Below are 21,350 nucleotides of genomic sequence, written 5' to 3'. Positions count from 1 at the left end.
TTAAAATTGCATCTGAAACCTAATTTTTCATTTTTAAAACAGATTCCTAAAACCATTAAATGAATGAGATTGATTATTGGTTTAAGATTTGACTTTTTAACTCTTCCTACTCCTTATAGCTTTGTTTTAGGGCAAATGACGATAGGGAAGACCGAGATAACTAATTATCAAGAGTTACCAAGAATCACTAGTATCAGGTAAGAACCTACCATATCATTCCCTAAACTAACTCACAAGGATAGGATAAAAAATTGATAAATTGTCACCCGACCCAATAATTAATCTCATTGTTATAATAATTTACCCAGTGTTCCTATAAGCTTCTAGCCCTTAGATTTTCATGCTTCAAGCCCCAAGTTGGATTTTTAGCTTCTCATGGGGATGATGTCACATTCACAATCCATAATAGGGTAAAAATCCATAATTTGAATCAAAAGATTCTAAAAACAATACATTTAATGAAGAAAGAAAAGAAAAGAAAAAACAAACAAACCAAACTTCTCATCTTCTTCCATCTCTAATGTCAAACTTTCTGGAAAAAGATCCAAGATACCTAAACCCTAGAACTAAGAGAGTTTAAATAATATCATCAATTACCTAATATGTGGCACACTCTCATTGGCCACTTATTACAAAATAATTACCTAAAAATGACTAAAAAAATAATAAAATGGTGATTTCTAGTCGTGTGGGGCCTATTTAGGGTAGATGAAGTACCTTAGAAGCAATTCTTGAGGTAGAGGATGTGAACATCAAAGTGGCACTAGGTGAATTCGAAACTGAGGTAATTTCGAATTGAATTTCGAATTCATAAATTGGATTTCAAAATCATTTTGAAATGACCCTTCAACTTTGTGTAGTTATTCAAATGGTCATAACTTCTTCATTTTAGCTCTGATTTGTACACCGTTTGAAGAGTTGGACTCCTAACTTCCCAAGCTTCAAAACTATATATAGTATGTATAAAATAGAATTCAGAAAATACTCCAAATTTTTCCTCAAATTCAGAGTACATGTTACCACCAGATTTTGAGTTCTAAATTACCATACAGCTTGATGAATCTTGCTTCAAGCCTCATTTCCCATGTTTTCTTGCCTTCTTTCTTACTCCATAATGGTCATTTCTCATCTCCCAATCTTATGATATCCTTTTCTTGCCTTTCCCCTTTCTTGATCTTTCAAAATTTAAAGTGATTCAACTTTCACCCTTTTCTTCCCTTGAACCTGAGATAAATCTCCAAAATACAAGTTAAACTCATGGTTAGGGTCTTAGCATCGATTTAGGTCAAGTTGGGTGATTTGAGTGTCCTTTTTCATATCGAATATGTGCTATTAGAGCAAATATTTTGGCTTCAATAAGTAAGAATAAGAAGATTCTCAAAGAGTGGAAGAGTGTTCATATGGAAGTCAAGGTTCTTCAGGCTCTTCTACCAAGAAGAAGAATAACTATATCAAATAAGGAAAGTTCAAGAAAAGGAATGAGATAATAAACTCATGGGCAGTAATTCCTTTGTGACCTTTTAGGACACTAAAAAGGGAATGGTTAGAGTGCCTAAGGATAGATAAGTACACATCATGTTCTCATTATTGAATACATAATGGTGGATCTCACCAATTGTGGTGGATAGATTCCAGGCCCACTATCTGTAGTTCTTTATAGAGTTTTCAACAAGTGAGAAGGTCACATGATGGGATTATACTTACCTTAGCTTTAGTTACAAGGTTAGTTGTTCAAGTTAGTAGGAGGTATTACCTATTTTATGTGAGACTCCATTATCACTTTGCCAAGTAATGAGAATAATGAGATCTCACTAAAAAAAAGAACCTAGCACTAGTCAAACATTTGACTTCTAATGCCTTAGTCATATTAATCTAAATAAGATTCAAAGACTAATTAAGTTTGGACCTACTTATTCCATAGAATCTTTCAGTTTGTGAATCCTATGTAGATGGTAAAATAACCAAGAGGCCTCTTTATTTTTAGAGGACATGGAACCAAGAAATTTTTTTAGTTAGTGCATATTGATGTGTATGAATCTTTTTGTGTTTATGCATGGAAAGTATGGGTATTTGATCATTTTATTGATAAACACTCTAGGTTTGGATATGTAGAAAGAAAATCTGATGCCTTGGATACAATCATTGAATTTTAGGTAGAATCGGATAACTTATTAGGCAAACATATCAAGGCACTTTGATTAAATCAAGGTAGTATGTCTAGTAAGTTTGATTCCTTCTATAAGGAGCACATGATAATATCTCAATTATGTGCACCAGGGACTCCATTAAATGGAGTAATGGAAATAAGATAGTACACCCATGCATTCATCTTACATATGTTTCCTATGATTAAAGGTCTTCCAATTGTCTTGATTGTGCATCCATTGGTCCTTTAATTAATTTCAAAATTAACACTTGAAATTCTTTATAATTCAAATCAATTAGTAACTTAGCCATGGTTTGTTATCATCCAATTGTAAGGATTAGGAGATATATGGTTCAAACAACAACCTTGTGATAAAAAAGAAATTAAGGAAATAACAAGCTCTAAGGCACAATTAATGGGATTAAATAAGATTTAAAAAAATCTCACATCAGATATATTAATCATAGATTTTTCTTTGAAACATAGAACATAAATTTTAGTCTTGGAACGTAGTCTCATATGCCTGTAATAAAATTTTCCATATAAAAATACACATTAAATTAAACTTCCTTTCTTCCTTTTAACATTTCTCAATTGTTTCCATCATGTAAATTATTTAAAAGAAAAATATAATAGTGAAATACAACTTGGCAAGCATATTTCAGTTATTCCTTTAATAAGTTTGAGAGAACGGAATAAAGCAATGAAGAGAAAAAGGAAAAAAAAACATCACTATGATGCTTTAGTGTTATGGTGCTTGGAACAATTAATACATTTTCATTTTTACTTTCTAATATAATTTTGTTTTGGTGCTTTTAGTCCAGTTGGAGCCATTTTCCCCTTTCTTCTATATCTAACCTATATTAATTAGGTTCTCTGTTTAGCAACACAGAAGCCCTTGTTCCTTCCTGGTAATAGTAACACTTCTTCCTTTCTGATGAACTTTTTCAGGTGTATTCTGTTGGATGAGAACGATGGTGTTTTTGGTCATGATACCAAATACAACTGTTGCAAGTAAGACTTCTATGTTGCCAATTTACAAGCTAATACAATCACTAATTTTGAAACAATCAAAATTCTCGATACAATCCCCACGACAAACCATACATGATCAACAAAGGAACTTATAATAAACAAAGTATTTCATCGATATCAATAATCAAACCCAGAGTCACATACAAAAAGAGAATTTTATTAATACATTGGATTTATAGAGGACACTTTTCAAGGAAAGTGAGTGTGGACAATTTAAATTCGACACTAGCTAGGTTCAAAGGTCTTGCTAATTAACAACTATTGATACCAGGAACACTGAGACTAAAGTCCATGCAAAATCAGGTGTGCACCATATTGGGGTTGTATAGTTATAACACTAAAAGGTGCATGAGCATAAGATGGGGAAAGTTCAAATGAGAAACGTTGTACGATCATTGCCAAAGCCATTTTGCTTCCATCATTGCAAAATTTTGTCCAATGCACACCCGAGGACCATAACCAAATGGAAAGAAGGCAAATTGGCCCTTTGTTGCCTTAGAAACTCCTTCAGAAAATCTCTCCGGGTTGAAATCTTTTGCGTCGTCTCCCCAAATTTCATGGTCATGATGAACTAGGAGGATTGGCAATGAGACCTGCACTCCGTCTGGTAAATACATTCCTCCCACTTCGGTGTCAGCATAAACAGATCATGGATGCTGGTGGATATAACCTAAGGACCTCATGAAAAATCATTGTAACCTGCAATATAGAAAATAGTTTTATCATGAGAATTCATTATTGAAATACACTAAATCATTCAGAAGCATGCATCAAACTATGAAGGAATTCTTAGAATGTAGCTATGTAAGAGATTGTTTAAATTTGTACACCAAATATACTTTCATGTACATATGGAACCATACAGTAACTCCGCTTACAAACTAAGAACCCCATGAAAATTAATTATAGCCTAGAGTTTAAATTTCTAGAAAATGTGCTTTGTAAGAGGAAATACTGCAATTGTCCTCAGGGTCTTGTAAATGATATGACACTAATTAAGTATTTCCATAAAGGTTTCACTACATTTAAAAAACAATCTTTGCAACAAGCAATTAAAAAAACTAACTCAAAGAAAATAATATTTGTTGCTCTTATACGAAGTATTTTCAAATGGGTTTTAATTAAAACAAATGTTTGAAACAAGATACAGAGACAAAACATATTTTTCGATCCTTAAGATTGCAAGAAAAAAATACAAGTAACATATTATTACCAAGTAGAGCTAAGCTGAATACTGGGTTGATACAATTTTAAGGTGATTTAAACCATCACCATCTGGTTTTTTATTGCCAAAAACTTGTAAAACCTCTTCTCTTGCACGACCTTGCCAGTTTGAATGCTTGCTTAATGGAACCATTGTCCACAGAAGTAAAACCGAGGTAGTCTCTTGGCCAGCGAAGTAGAAAAGCTTACACTCCTTGATGACATCCTTGTTACTCATTCCAACATTCTTCCTTTCATCATGTTCTCGCATTTCGCCAACCTTCATTGCCTTCTCTCTTCTCTCAATGCTGCCTTTTAACAATGCATTGACTTCATTGCTAATTTGCCTCATTCTCTTGTTTGTCTTTGTTGGAACAAACCTGCTTGGAAGTAATCGTAGGAAATGAAGATCAATGAAATACAGGAAGAAACTAATGCATTTTCATCAATGACTTTTTATTTGTTCAATTTCTCGGAATATCTATGGTGTTTCAAAGATGAAATTATCCAGACATTAATTGACCATTAGATCCACACGTACGGTAGTATTTCACCATGCATCTTGCTAAGATGTTCTGCCAATTAAAGAATTCATTCAGTAAAAATCCTTTAAGCTAACTTGGCCATTAGAGAGGTCTGTCCGAAACACATCCAGAAATGCCTTTTTTTAACAGAATATAGGAGAGCAGAGGGGCTGGAGTAGCTGCCCAGAGGGTACGTGTTGAGCAGGAACCAACAGTTCATAGACTCGTAAAGCTAAAGTAAAGTTTCTTAATGGTTCTCAATAAGAGGCCTAGAGAATACCATTACCATATAACATGTTCAAATCACTTCCGGCCAATACCATATGGCATGCTCAAACAACTAAGTAGTTACTATGTTCAAAGCTAGCCCAAATTCAATTTTTACTTCCCAAAATCCCCTAGATTCTTTGGTTGCAGCCTTGATGTGAAATAACTAAACCAAGTTAGTTAAGGGAATGTTTGGTATACCAAATGGAGGTGAAAGAAAATAACAATGAAGAAGGGTAAGATTTAAGACTAATATTGAATAGTTGTATTTTACCGAAACTGAAGGGAAGGAAATGAAATTAACATTTAAATATGTTCTCAATTACTATCTTTTCTCAGTCACACTTGCATCACATCGCTTCAACAAATTTGTGATTCAAATATTAAAATTTTATATAGTAAATATGAGAGTAAATGTATAATGATAAATATGCTGGTAATGATCTTTTATATACCATTCAACTTTGAGGAGAGAAGATTAGGAGCTCACAAGAAAGTTTCTAATATTTGAATGGTTTAAGCTGCCATAAGTTTGAGCTTGTGGATATGCCATTTACGCCACTCTTTCATATGCATCAAGAAAGAGCTCCAATTGCTATCTATATGTATATAATTTAGCAATTCATGCAAAATTTGAAAAGATGTGAAAAGATAATAAAGGAAAAAATTTTAGAGGTACCATTGAAATTTCATTGAGCTGTAAATTCTTTCAGAAAATTAATTAAAAAGAAGAAGAAGAAGAAGAAGAAGAAGAAGAAGAAACGGCAGGAAAGATCATTAGGGTTCAGGAAAGACAATTAGGGATAAAAAAAAATGAAATCAGAAAACCGGCTATACCATATTTCTTGAGGGAATGATAATGGAAGGGGAGAACTCGCTGTACGATCTCATCGGATAAGCTGATGGGTCTTGAATTTGCTTCGCTAATCATCCTTAACATCTCTCTAACATCCCCATGTAACAATCTGTAGGAATTTCCCGTTATACCTTGCTGCCGAAGACACCTTTCTAGCTTCTTTGGTCTCAACCACACCCAATTCAATAGTCTCCATGCATATATTAGGAGAGTAATAAAAGCAAAGGAAATTGCAACTGAGATAAGCTCCATTTCCAGTTTGGAAAAGACTTCCAGGAGTGCTCTGTGAATTGCTTCACATTGAGAAAATCAATTTAGATGAGTAGCCCCACGACTTCTTTATCCTATCGGATTCATTGGCCAGGAATTAGAGGCCGACAAATCTATAAGACTTTTATTTCCTCAAGATAAGGACAAGTGTCATCCTTTTAAAGTCTTCGATAGTCTTTAATTTCTCAATTATTAACTACAAAAATTCTCGTTTTGTTATTATTATTATTATTTTTTGGCATGAATTGTATTTTATGACATAAAATAAAATAAAATAAAATAAATAGATTTTTGTAATAGTTTTTGTATGATAAAAAAGGTTTTTTAGGGATAAAATTTTTATTTATAGTAAAAAATCATGTTTAACCGTCTAATGTATTTGTGACAAAAAAAAATTGATAATATTTTAGTACAAATCTTATATTCATAATAAAAACCAAATTTAATTACAATATCAATTTATGGCAAATGATTTTTCCTAGATAAATATTTAACATATTGTGGACCCCACATTTCGTGCTCATGCGTTTCCCACTCGATGGTGAGCTCGATTTTTATTTGAAAAATTGATTTTTATTGATTATTTGGAAATGACTTGGAGTCGCCACTTATTTTTGTTTTATTTTTAAAGGGTAAACAAAATAAGAAAGAAAAACCCTAAGTGTGACTCCTTGTTTTGGAAAAGGTGGTCTGTGAAAAACCGGATCGGGTTCGGGGGTCAGGTTACTTATCAGGAAGGTACGGTAAAGACCGTAGCACCCCTCTAAGTCCCTAAAAACGGGTCTCTACTAATAAAATGAAGCAATCATGGTATCTATGGGAAAATCAATGGATACTCAAATCGATCATGCACAATATGAGAAACAAAACATGTATAAAGAATGAGCAAAATATGAATAGATGCGTACCTGGGCGGCAATCACGAATGCGCTATCATGAAACATGGTTAGTGAACAATGAACAGGTATAATTAAGTGCATACCAAGGAATAGAGTAAATCAATCATGTATGGCAAATCAATCAATCAATCAATCAATTAAACGATCATGAAATCTCATATGTGGGGCCCCCACCAAAGCCCATTTTATTTTTGCATGAATTAATTCCATAAATTCCATTATTCGGAATTACGGAATTAATGTTTTGCTTATTTTTAAAACATTTTAGAAAATAAAAAAAAAGATTTGAAAGTGGCTTGCCGGAATGAAAATGACAACCAAATTTTATTGAAAAGATGATTTTGGTACCTAAACTCTAAGGAGGAAAATTTTAATGACTTGAAATCATTCAAAAACCGAGAATTGAAAAATCATTTGAAAACGGGGTTAGGAAATCTTTATTTTGAAATCACAGGGAAGGGATTTGAAAGGAAGTGATGTGTGGCATAAGGATGGCCATGCTAAGGGGGACCACGCGATTGGATACGGGTGTGTGTGGGACCAGCATGCAAGTGAGAATTGCCATGCGGACAAGGGTCCATATCACATTTTGCTGTTACAATGAGGCAAGGCACTTCATGGCTAATGAAGAATGCAACTCTGCTGAATCTGAAATTGATAGGTTGCCTCGAGTCAAACTTTTCCTTCTGGTTATCACAACTTCCAGCCTTGTTCTCACAATCAGAATGATCAGCAGTGGAATCGTCTTTATGATGTCACTAGTATACTCGCGATTCATGAGCTCTAGAGTCTCATCTTTGTGTCCAAATCCTTTCTGATTATAATCCTTACTCCTCATCAAGTTGTGCCGAAACACCTTCGCATCAAAATCGGAAACAACAGCCACAGACGAGGAAGAAGAAGACTCAGAGAAGATAATAGCGAAGAGCATGTGATGCGATTTGGGGTTTAACCTTTATGCAGTAGTCCAGAATTCTGGCTGCAAGAGTGTCAGCAGCGAACGAGATTTCTGGTGTTGGAATCATTCAACGAATCCTTCAATGCACGAAAGTACGCATCCATTACGAACCAGACTGTATACGAGGATGAAGACGAGGTAACATCAAAGCTTTAACTGCAGCCACGATGACAAGACTCCATGTATGAGGTCTAGACGTACCCTGGCAAGATGCTTTACATTGAGATTTACACCTTGTAGTTGATACAACCCAGCGAGCTTGGAGCGAGAAGCTTCTCTCGAGAACATCAAATCTCAGAGATGTACCACCCAGGGTGAATTACTACCCTGCACCTGACTGAAATCTGGGAGATAGTAGCTGGGAGTTGGGTTGTTCATGTCTCTATTGTGTTATTTGAAATTTCTTTGTCTCCTTATAATGCACAAAGACAATATGTTCCAACTGCTCGTTAAGTGTCCAATAACCTCGTCACTGGAGAATCTTTTGGAGAGAAACTGGGAAACAGATGGTGGTAGCCGCATTGAGAAACACACCATAGGATTGGCCAGAATCGGTGTTCTTGTGAATTGTGACATAGACTTCAACTTCATTCAGCCCAGAGAGTGCTGTCCATTGGAATACCTTCCTTCCCAGCCGCTAACTACCCCTGAAGTTCTTTTCCTTTTCTTATGAATACAGCGTGTTCTCCTGACAGAAATCCAAGTTCCTATGATGCCGGATAGAAGAAACTCTACATGCCGCCATTGGCCCTTCTCCATGTCATTTCTCTGGTGGTCAATGAATGGGACGGAGGAGATGAGTGAGAGGTGAGCTATATAGTGTCGGATGTGATGAGTGAGGTGCGGATGACAGGATGGTGAACGCATGGGATGAGGGGTATGGAGTGATATAAACCAATAAGAAATCAAAGTGCATGGAGAGCATGAGACGTGAATCCAAGAGGATATGGATGTGAAGAATGGAAGCATGAGCATGAGTGTGAAAGGTGTAGAGAGAGAAAGATATGGATGGGTATGGCAAGCATGAGCAATGAGTGGGATGGCTGAAAAATGATTTAACAAATGAATGGGTATTAATTAATGGGATGAGTGACAGAATATGGAGATATAAGGGGCATGAGGGATGGAAGGTGATGAGAGAGACTGGTAAGGACGTGTAAGTTTGGGTATTCATGGTTCTCATGTGTGTGGGTAGATGAATTCGAGGAAGCTTTGGGTCAACCATGCATGGATGGAAATGGATATGAGTTGGTGAAATGAATAAGGTGGTTTATTTCAATGATGGTGAGTATGAGCATGGGTATGAAGGTTACATTGCGGCATAGATGATTGCATAATAATGTATCCCACTGAGGCTGCCATGGATTTTCTCTTTGATCAACTGTTGTGCAAGCTGGCTCGTCGATCACATCAGTATCTGAAATTCTCATCAGTAATCTGATTGGCACTGATCAGATATAAATGGAATGCAGATAGGTCACTGGCAAACCATCATAACCCTCAGGCTTTGGAGGACGGTCATTGTGGAAAATGATGCCAGGATCTCTTCCAGAGATTAGCAGAAGAATAACCCTTTTTTATCATCTCCTCTGATGTTTTCCTCAGAGCCTTCTGTATTAACATACGAAGAATGTTCATTACATCTTCTGATGACATTATCCAAAACCTTGTATTCTTATCTTTCTCAATTCGCTCATTCGCTTCCTCAGTGCATCTTTTCTATGACTTTCATCTTTCAATCATTTCATCCCCCCGATCTTAAAACCGATCATGATTCTTGTGTCCAAAAGGAATTTTCAGCCACCTTTGAATTATTATAATATACCACAATAGTCCCTTCAATCCAACTGATTATCCAGATGCCATCAAATGAACCAGAAACTAAAGGGTCTCAACAGTAAAGACACCCTGAGATTGAATGAACTCAGGATGCCTCATAAGGGGCTTGCATATAGCCTTCAGGAAAAACCACCCTGATTCAAACTTTTCAGGTGGAGATGGGAAAACCGATACAGTCAACAACCAAGCATCAAGGGCAGAGGGAAACCGCAAACAGAGTACTCATAATGGACACTGAATGAACCCCATGAACTTCATTTCCCGCATCAGTCAATAGGCTCATGGAAGAGTGAATTGAAACTGAAAAACCTCCTCACAAATGAGAACTCGCCTGGTTTCAAACTCTGTTTTTCTTTTTATATTACCTCCCTCAGCCTTCTATCCAAAGTAGCCTAAGCTCCAGGAATACTCTCCAGAAAAACCTCCTCTGTAGCTCTTCCGGATCTGAATATCCAGCTTGCTCCTCAAGAATCTCTCCAAAACTCTTTTCTCTCTAGTGTTTTTCCCTTCCTCTCAAAAGCACCTCACCTCCTCTAAGCTAAACTCCCCTTCTCTGCCGTTCCCCCCGGAATCTCTTAACCAACTCTGAAAAGCACTACTACCCTCTGTAATAGAAACCCTGCCTCCACTCTCTCTGCCATGCAGCTGGCAGCCTCTGCTCCTCTAACGGCCAGCAGATTCTCCTTCTAGAACCTTCTTAATAGGTGTCGCACTCTCATAGGTTCTCTCAAGTCACTACCATGATTCCCTAGCAGCCCCTCAGGAGTCGACACGTGGCTAGCCAAGGCTCTTCCACGTGGCAAAATCAGCTGCAGCAAAGAATGACCTAAATGGGGGTCTACACATATATTTTTTAATGAATTTATATTTCATAATTTTAAATTCAATATGGTAAAAAATGAATAATTTTTATATTTATAAATTTAAATTCAACATGGTAAAAACTAAATAATTTTAATATCATAAATAAATAAATTTAAATTTATTTATTATATATTATTTAGTAATCTATATATATATATGGAAAATTCTATGGTGCTGGGAAGGTAGCATGCCTCGTTTTTTTTTTCTTTTTTTGAGCCATTGGATGAAAGAGATTAAATCTCAGCCATCCAAAAGAAAAAGAAAAAATGAAAAAATAAAAATAAAAATAGGGTACCTGTTCTCTCCCCCTCTCAGCCCCTTTTCCCCTCTCTTCTCCTCCATAGCCGATCGTCTTCTCCTCCATAGCCGACCGTCTTCTCTTCCATAGCCGACCGTCTTCTCCTCCATAGTCGGTTGTGTCCCCGTGCTCTCATCTCCACTCATCATCCTCTATAGTCGGCTAGTGTAGCTTATGTTCCCCATCCTATTCTCTCACCCATTTCCCATTTTCCCCCCACTTGTGTCCCCATGCTCTCATCTCCACTCATCATCCTCCATAGTCGGTCGTGTAGCTGCTGTTCCCCATCCTATTCTCTCACCCATTTCCCATTTTTTCCTCCCTAATTTGGTATCTTCTCCACTCATCCTCGATAGCCAGGTCGGGTTTCTATTTTCTTCCTCTTTTGCCGAGTTTCTCGATATTTTCCTCTCTTCTCCATACTCGGCTCTTCTTCGGGTACTTGTGTTTTTTGCTCATCTCCATCGACTGTTATTTTCAGGTGCTTTCAGTTGTCTTTGTGTATTGTTGGTTGTTTTTGGGTGAAATATTGTAACCATTTCGAGTGGCATCTTTTTGAGTTCTGTCTTTTCTTCATATCCCCTCTGTTTATGTCCATATTTAATTTTCATATTTGGGGTTTTTTCGGGTTTTGAAGTAAAGAGTGCGATATTCCCGTTCTCCCCTCTCCTCTCCATAACCCTTGTATTTTCTTCATATTTTATATTTTGTTTAAGGGGTGTTTTCGACTTCTAAATTTTATGGTTTGAAGACCCAAATTGAAGACATAGTTGGAAGAAGAAGAAGAAGAAGAAGACGTGTAGTACTAAGAGAAAGAAAGCTAAAAAGGACACAATTTTTTGTTAATCAAAAGGCGGTTGTGTCGTAATTATTTGTCGAGTTCTATATTAAGGAAAAAAATATGAGTATTGATAATGTGTTTTACAATATTGTATCCATTATATTTCATGTTTTTTGTTAGATTTATGGATTGATCACATTAATGAAAAATAATGTGATTAGATCCATAATTGGAGATTGAAAAAAATTGATATGCTAATTTTGTGACCATTTAAAATGTATAAAGATTTAGGGAGGATTTTGTAGCGGTGGTGAAAGTATGTTTGATTTATTATATTTGAAATCATATTATAAAAATTGACTTAAATGATTTGATTTAATTTTTAGGAGCGAACGCAATGTTGTTGAAGTTTTTAGAAATCCAAAGAGGCCTATCAGAGCTTGGATACATTACTAGTAAGGAAAAATAGAAATATGTAAAAGAATATATTTTTTAATGTATTTTTTTGTGGTTGTTATAGTTAATTTTGTTTGAAATTGTTTTGTAGCAATGATCAATTGGCCATGATCAAAGAGAAGGATAAAGGAGTTAAGATAAATGATTATGTAAGGAATAATATTGTTGTGTCTAATATAATTAGATTTTAATATTAGAATTTAAAGTATGTGACCAATTAATGTAGTTGAGGAAAAAATTGGGCAAGAAGTGACATGAACTTTCAAAAGTAGAAAAAGAAGATTTCATGGCGAAGTCCAAAGAAAGTTCAAAACAATATTCACTTCAAAAGGGTGTGGTTCCAAAGGTAATTTTTTTGTAATGAATATTTAATTTCATTACTTATGTATTTGTTGGAAATTATATTAATGTAAACATGTTTGATGTTTGTGTATCTTTTCAGTTATATCTTCAGAGTCGATGCTCACCTGAGCGAGTGATTAGAGTTATTGAAGAATTAGAACCAAAGCAAAGAGCAGTCATAGAAGAAATAGGATTTGGTAGCCTCTTGCAACTTCAATGTAGGAAAATTGATCATGGGTTATGTCTTTGGTTGATAAATAGTTTCAACCCGAACACTTATATGTTAGAGTTGTATAATACTTGTATCAAATTATCCTCCATCGATGTTGAATTTATTATGTGATTGAGGGTAAGAGGGTTGAAGATTGGCATGAACAAAGATGTTAGCCATAGGAATGATTTATGTAAAAAATATTATGATAAAAAGGGGCGATTTCCATTAGTGATGTTAGAATATCAAATTAGGGAGGATAAAGAAGGTGGAAATAATTTCAAAGTTTGTTTTGTATTATTTATGTTGGGTGCATTATTGTGCCTAACAATGAAGCTTTTTGTGAAACGTTTTTTCTTACATCTTGTGGAAGACATCAATTCAATAAAGAAGATGAATTGGGTTAAATTTGTGTTGTCTTATCTTGTGCACAGGATTGAAGAGTTTAAGATGAAACAACAAAGTGGGGTTTGTGGTTGCTTATTGTTTTTAATGGTAATGTCCTTGTAATTAATCTACATCATAGTGAATTTCTAATTTGTTATAATAAAATTTGTCAACTAACTATATATCTATGTCAAATATAATCGCAGTTATTCTACCACGAGCATATATCGTTCGAAGAGAAATTTCTACCATTATATACTCGACCTTGTCCTCGGATTACTGCTTGGGGAGATGATGAAGTACTAGACATGAAACGAAGATTGAAAAAACTCGGTGGATATGCAAATGACAATGTAAGTTATAGTTTCAAAAGTCGTTTAATATTGGTTTAAGTTTTTATTGATTTTAAATATGATATGTGTTATATTTTGATGAATATATTGTAGGTCAAAATATGGGTGATACAAAATGAGATAAGGGATTGCGTTGATAGAAATGCGTTGACAATGGAGAGGGAGAATGAGGAGGATGAGAAATTTGAAATCAATCCAAAGAAAGATGTTATTAAACGAGTAAGTTTTACAATATTCATCATGAGTATCAATATTAGTAGTGAACCCTTGTATTATGATGTTATTAATGAAGTTCCTATATATCACTAGGAACACAGTGGGAGCTTAATGGAGATGGATAAAACCTTTCAACAATTAAAGACACATCTGATTGATTTGTGTCATGGTGCAAGTAGTAGTAGTTGTGAAAAAGTTTTGACTGAATTTGAGGAGAAATATACTACACTGAAAGGTCTCTTCCTTGGTCAAGCGGAAGACCTTTGAGAATGCACGAGGAGGGAACGAAGAATGACATTCTCTCATGCGAGAGAAGTTTGGAAGATAATGACAATAAGAAAGGAAATGAACATTATGTTCACACTTTCTCAATTGAGAAGTTATGCACTGAGGACTTGAATGGAAAGAATGAAGATGCATGTGCTACATCAATTGAAGTGCATATCATTCCATACGAAAATGTAGATATTTTACCACTTCCAATCAAAAGGAGTAGAAGAGATTATGGAAAGGTATGTATCATATAAAAGAAAAAATTATTTTCTTTACAACTACTTAACCATTACATAGTAAATAGATGTATATTAATGGCATTTTCCATATTAGGAACCATTACGAGCACTATGTGGTTATCCCGATCATGTCATGAAAACACGTACATCAAGGGAGAGGAAACCAAGTAAATTCAAGGTCTCCCTGTTTGTACACAATTTAAGGAAGATGGGAAAACGTCAGGCATTAGAGGTATAATACAAATAGTTTAATATCATGTTCTTATTTTTGATACTCAACATATATAGCTAATAATTATGTCATGTTTTTAATTTAGTCAATCCCCATGTCCATTCTTGAAGACGTGGTGGATGCTTAATCATTCAATGTACTTCAATCTCTTGTTGCTGATTATGTTTTCAATAAAGCATTGTCAAAAAGGTTTGTAGTGTTTAGAACATTCATAGATGTGTTGTTACAATTTTAGCCTTCATATGCTTCCAATTTAGTGAAGAATGTTTTAGCATATTATTATTTTAGTGAGCTTCTTATTGACTTTGATCATGAACATGGAGTTCGTGGAGATTTTGAGTGCTTATGTCCTAGACAAAACTTGATGGATGTTGTAAGTACCTACTTCATTTATATCAAATGCGTGCTAAATTAATTAAATTAATTTATTGGAGTTATTGTTTAACAATAGGTAATAAATCTAGAAGCCTCAAAGCTAAATTATTTCCAAAGGCAATTTATAGGCATTACAAGTATAAGATGCTATCTTCCCACGACATTTTCAATAAGCTCATATTTCTCTTGTTGTTTACTTACATATTAAGTACAATATACTAATGTTTGTATTATGTTTTATTATTAGCAAATGATTTTGTGTGGGAGTCCTCATCCTTTTTTTGATAGAAAAACATCCATCGTGAGTAAGTACATTAGCGAATTGGATGATTGTGAGAAGGTTAGTAATTATTTGTAATGCTTAATTGCATATATGAAATTTAGAGTAGATATTGTTTTCACCTATAATATAGTAGATATTTTGTGCCCCAACTCATATATATTGTTTTTCTAACTTTACAGCTATTTATTCCAATGTGTGACGATTGCCTCGGTCATTGGTATCTGTGCGTCATTGACTTCAAAAACTCTCATATCCAAATTTTGAATTCATTGCGATTGAAGAGTCGGGATGAGTTTTGGTTTAAGAGTGTTAAAACAGTGGTATGCTTTCATTTTTTTGTTTTCCTTTTAATTTTTTTTTTCTCTTCCATATTTATTAACACTTTCATAATAAATTAGGTTGAATTTTGTCAAACGTTCTTCAAACTGTATGACATGGGGAAAGATGTCTTCTAATTCTCCATTGATTGGGATCCTTTGATTCCGACCCAAGATAATGGGTTAGTATGAATACATAACTCACATTAATATTGTTTATCTGAGCTATAATTATACACCATTCAATAAGTTGTTTTTTTTTTCTTTTTTTTTTCTTAAGTGGGACTGTGCATGTCATTAAACATATGCAGACATTCAAAAATGGTGATTCGATGATGGGCTCCGACTTATGTAATTCTGTTAAACTATGTCGGGAAATAGCAAGTGATTTAGTTTTACACGAGGGAAATAGAGAAAAACAAACCATTGTGGCTATTGTTTGTATAAAGACGTCGACACGAGCAATGAAAAAATTATTATTATGATATATGTTGTTTTTCTAATATTTATCATTTCCATCTCCACATATCGTCATGTTTATTGGGAAGTTGTGACCTTGGATGACCATACATTGTTCATGATTAAGTCCGTTTTATTTGAATATGCTATACTCTTCTTTCAATATGGTAGGCAAAATGAAATTGTAATATATAGGCATCATTCATGTTCGACGTGTTTGATTTTCTACGATCTTTTAGGTAATTAGATTTTTTTGTCCCTATATAGTTTGGGTTGCTTTTCAAATATATATATATATATATATATATATTCATTTATCTATGCTCAAAATTATATAGCTAGTACATGTAGGAGTATAGGTTAGGTGACTAATATTTTTAGTCGGTGTGAATTATAGGTACGACTTGTGAAGGCAGTGGAGCCCGGTTGAGGAATGACGTTTAGCCGATAAGATCCGGTCGACCGGTTCAGCTTAGTCTAGTGTCTACCAACAATGGAATTATGGCAACCGGTTGAGAACTATCCTCAATCGGATAATGACCCTTTTGATGTAGTGTCAACCGGTTGAGGAATTTTTTAATCAATGTCAACTGGTTAAGGAATGAAGGCTACCGGTAGAGGAAGTTTCTCAACCGGTTGAGGAATTTTTTAACCAGTGTCAACCGGTTGAGGAATGAAGGCTACTAGTAGAGGAATTCTCTCAATCGATTGAGGCAAAAGCTTTAGGGTTTTCATTTGAAGACTTTAAGGTGAAAGGAGGTTTAAGGTTTAGGGAGTTAGGGTTTGAGATTAGCAAAAATAAAGAAAAAGTGATTGGTTGGGCCTTGAGATTGATTCTAAGATTGCCAAGAATTAGAGATTAAGGACAAGAAGAGGACAGGTAGAAGAATAAACATAGCAACCACATCTATAAAGTATCAATAAACTGATCCTAAATTCTAATAATTTAACCCCCAGCTCAAATTTTGGTATATATTATTTATTTACGGGAAACAACATTTTGTTACATAAAGGTACAATAATGATATGTTGTCTTCCAAGTGAAACAAAAGTTATGCTAAAATGATTGGTCCACCTGCTTGGAAGGTAAAACATCTTGCACAAAACGACTAATTCTTTGTCAACCTATTAGTTTCATGAACGGTCTTCCTATTAATCTGATTTAAACAACCATTTGAGCTTCTTGAAAGATCAGTAACTTTGTGGACTTCAAGTCTCTCTCTTACCTTTTCAGACCGCCACCTTAAATAGTGGCTGTGTCTTTTCACATAGCAAATTTGTTGAAGAGCTCAAAGTTTTGTCCTCCATTACACTTTCTATTAAGGATGAGGTTTTTGTCATTTTGGCTAAACCATAACCAATTACTTTGGGAAAACCTCTCAACACATTGCTACAAAGATCCTTCAAAATGCTCTAGATTACATATTCCCAAGATAGATCAGCAAAACTCATCAAAATTAGGCTTACAACAGCTACATGAAGGGGATTCCAATGGCATGCCCTTTTAGGGTTTTGCATGGTTCAGTTCAAGGAAATGCCCTTAAAGTCCAAAGAATCCTTTGTAACCAATAAGGTACTGCACCTACCAAGGGGATCTTTGTCTATCCTAGAAATCCCCTTTCTCCCTAGCCAAATCATTTAGAGGATAACAAACTTCTCTCCCAGCTGTGCTACTCTTCTTCTAGAATTCTTATGTAGACCATTATAACCAATGGTGATCAAATCATTACTACTGTTGGAGGAACCCTAGGAATACCTATCAATTGAATTAATCTATGCCATAATCCCAAAGAAATAGGTTCTGAAGAAATGAGTGACTCACTTTCTCACCATTGTTATAGCATAACACCCTGCTTCAGGCAAAGGGCAATAAATGGCCTTCTAATAGCAGTTAAACCAGGCAAAACCCTTGATTTTAGGTACTCTTTGATATTTCCACATTAAGGAAGATTGGGGGGAATAACTTGAAAAAGTCCTTACAAAGGCATGGAAAAAGGACTTTGAGAGCAAGCTTCATGGAGCCAGATCTAAACCCTTGCATTAGTAAATAAATGAAATGCATGGCAATGGATCAAGCAATACATGAGATGAGAGATGAACAATTTTATTGGTATGTTAAATTTGTCCTAACTCCTGAAAAAGCTATGATCTAGGATATTTCAAGAAAAAGGTTAATCCCCTTAATCCTCTCATAACTGATTTTGAAATTATTACCAACAGAAAAGTAGAAACAAATAAAATTTGCAAGTAAATATGGAGACTTGCAAACTCCATCTATAAATTTCTCTAAAATGAAAAGTTTTTCAATCTTGTAACCAGCTAATTTGTAAGGTTAGATAGCACTTCCAATTGAAGTCAAAGTATAAACTATATATCTGTAGGCACTTATTTTAACCTGCATAACCACACTATTCACTGGAATATGAAAACAAGTATATTTCATTGAAAATTACATGCCTTTGATGAGAACCTCAAGCCCTGTGTATCAAGAGTGGCAAGACAAATTTATTTCAATTGGGTTATCGATCTTGTCATTATTATTTCATGAACCCACTGGTTGGTTCCACTACCTATAGCTTTTTTGTTTTTTTTTTCAGCAACCAAACAACATATTTTGTCTATTGTTTTTATTATTACTACTATTATTTAGGATGATTTTGGATTTTGGAAGAAGATCTCAATTTTCTTTGTTTATATGTTTCATGTCAGCAATTGAGGTATGATTTTGAAAACATTTAACCCCATTTTTTATAATGAAAACACAAGATCTATAGTAATCTTTGTTGTAGGAGTTTGAATGCGGGTAATTGATGAAGGAATTCCAAAGTCTTGTTCCATGAAATAATGGAATTCCTTAACAAAGGATCTCAAATAACAATAGAGGTTCATATGAATTTGTACCTGAATAACAACTTATTGGGAGTTGCCTTATGCTAGGTTTATGTTCCATTTCATATTGAATTAGAGGAAGATCCTTGTAGTTTACAATGTGAATTGAATTTCCATGCTCAACAATTAGAATTTCTGTATGATTTCCCATCTCACTTGTGGTCCTTGCCTAGTATATCATCTGATTGATGGCCTGTGGATTAATTTTTATTTGAACGTAGTTATTTGTTCCCACATAATGGGGGTGAATCAAATGGAGTGTAGGTGGCATATTATCCAAAGGTTGCTATTAAGAATGAGTACTGGTCAAATGAATGGAAGCATTTGAAGGTTTCTTTGGTGGTAAACCAATGAAAATGTTTGGGTGTGGGTTCCATCTTTTATATATGGCCAGGATTGTCAACAAAACCATCTCACAATATACAACTATAGTAGGCGTCAAGCCCAATTATTCAGCAATGACACAGTAATTTGATGTGCATAGAAGCTGTGACAACAAATCAGTACTTGAAGATGCTAATGTTAATGCATAAAGAGGTTGTGACAATGCATTATCTACATGTTTCCAGGATTCTTCCATCGGTACAATAACAAATAATATTGATGATAATGTTGGTGATGCCCATGATGATGAAGACGACTATATGGCCAAGTGGTTGGAGCTTCTTTGCAAATTTGTCCAATGGATATGATGTACAAGATATTAAACATTCATGTCAAGCTTTTCGTAACTCACCTTTCAAATCAATGGGCCCAAATTATTTATAATGATTTTAATTGTTTTATTTTTCTTTAAATTTTTTCGTAGCTACCGTATTATGGAAATCCAATTATACACTACGAGAAACATAAAATTCCCCAAGTAAAGATTATATGTAGGATCCACAACATTCCATCCGCATCGAAATTCAGACTTTCCATTACATAAGTTAAAAGTACATATTAGCCAAAGTGATAACATAAACTAATATAGATACTGATTTAATACCTGTCATCCCTTACTTCGTTAACGAATAAAAAAAAGATTGCATATCCTTTTCATTTGGATATTTGTTTGGATCCCCACCTTTACATGTTATTGTCATAGTTTGTTCATATTGCTGAAATCCTATTATCTGTACATGCACATTCCACTATTAAAATTCAGTTGTCCAATGATATTCCAATTACTTCAAGATGAGGAAGTAAGTATTAGTTTAAATTTTTATCATACTTAGTTAAATTAGCTACTTTTTGTTTAAATTTTAAAATTTTTGCTTTAAACTCCATGGATATTAAGGATTAACTCTCAAAATTAAATGAGAGAAGTCGAGTTTCAACTTGATTACATGAGTCTTAGAGTTTGTATTATGCTCTTGTAAAAGTTGATGAATTGTTGAAACTCCCATTGCATGCAAACTTATCTCTTCCACCTTAAGCTATTCGCACACACATACATTAGATTCCGGTTATAAGATGTGAAACTATCTCACCCTCTAAGCTTGAGAAATTATAATTTGACACCTTTAACCTCTCTTTAATAGTGTTGGGACACCTCATAAAGACCAATGAGTCTTTGAAAAAATAGAACAAAGAAAAAGAAAAAGAAAAAGAATATATATAGAATAAACTTCTTTGCTTGCCTTGAAACCTGAGCATGGTCCGAAGGGGTGGCGAAAGCCTTTAAAGCCTGGTGCCCTAAGCCTTTATTGGTTAGGAGTCACCGATCCTCTGCTTGTTACATGGGTGAATTGGTTAAGTTTAGTAAGTGAAAAGAATTGTGAATAAAAGGTGCGTTCCTAGCCTATCAAGAGATGGTTAATTTTGCTAAGCTTAAAGAAAGACTTAGGTTGGGGGGAGATGATAGTTATCCATACTATACTCGGAAGCTAATCACATTAACACTTAGCTTTTAGTGGAAGAATTTGATTTGGATCTTTTGAGAGTGGAAATTCTTTTGATGCTTAAACTTGCATAATATCCATTCTTTGTACTCTATGATCAAGTGAATGCTTTGACAACTTTTATTATAGGTTGAGTTTCACATCTTTATTGATCCATGGATGTCCATCATGCCACTCATATCATTTTTTGGAGTGATTTTCATGATCCCTTTTATGTATATTATTATAGTTTACTTAGTTTTTATCTCCTCCATTGCTAAGGGACTAGCAATGAGTCGGTTGGGGGGTGTGATTACTACCAAAAAGTGCTATTTTGTAGACCTAATTATAATGGTTTTAAGCACCTTTGAGTAGTAATCATATTCATTTAACCCAATTAATTCATTAAGGTCCTTAGTAATTGGTTTTAACCATTTTGTGGCAAGTTTACATGTTTTTATCAGCTTATGAATCAATTCAAGCATGCCAAATGATGGAGGAGCTACTTGGACAAGT

At 34.6% G+C, this 21,350-nt stretch overlaps 1 protein-coding gene across 1 annotated transcript in view; it reads right to left on the bottom strand.

Moving 5' to 3' along the window:
- Positions 1 to 3,270: 3,270 nt before the first annotated feature.
- LOC100258661 (cytochrome P450 CYP72A219) overlaps positions 3,271 to 21,350 on the bottom strand; it is a 41,586-nt gene continuing 23,506 nt past the window's right edge. The window contains 4 exon segments of the mRNA XM_059735350.1: positions 3,271 to 3,594; positions 3,597 to 3,826; positions 3,828 to 3,880; positions 4,428 to 4,764. Coding sequence (XP_059591333.1) covers positions 3,464 to 3,594; positions 3,597 to 3,826; positions 3,828 to 3,880; positions 4,428 to 4,764 — 751 coding nt within the window. The 3' untranslated portion in view covers positions 3,271 to 3,463.

Source organism: Vitis vinifera, chromosome 19, assembly GCF_030704535.1.
Source record: "Vitis vinifera cultivar Pinot Noir 40024 chromosome 19, ASM3070453v1".
Taxonomy (NCBI): Eukaryota; Viridiplantae; Streptophyta; class Magnoliopsida; order Vitales; family Vitaceae; genus Vitis; species Vitis vinifera.
The sequence above is the reverse complement of the archived record's forward strand: the minus strand, read 5'-3'. Positions and strand labels throughout refer to the sequence as shown.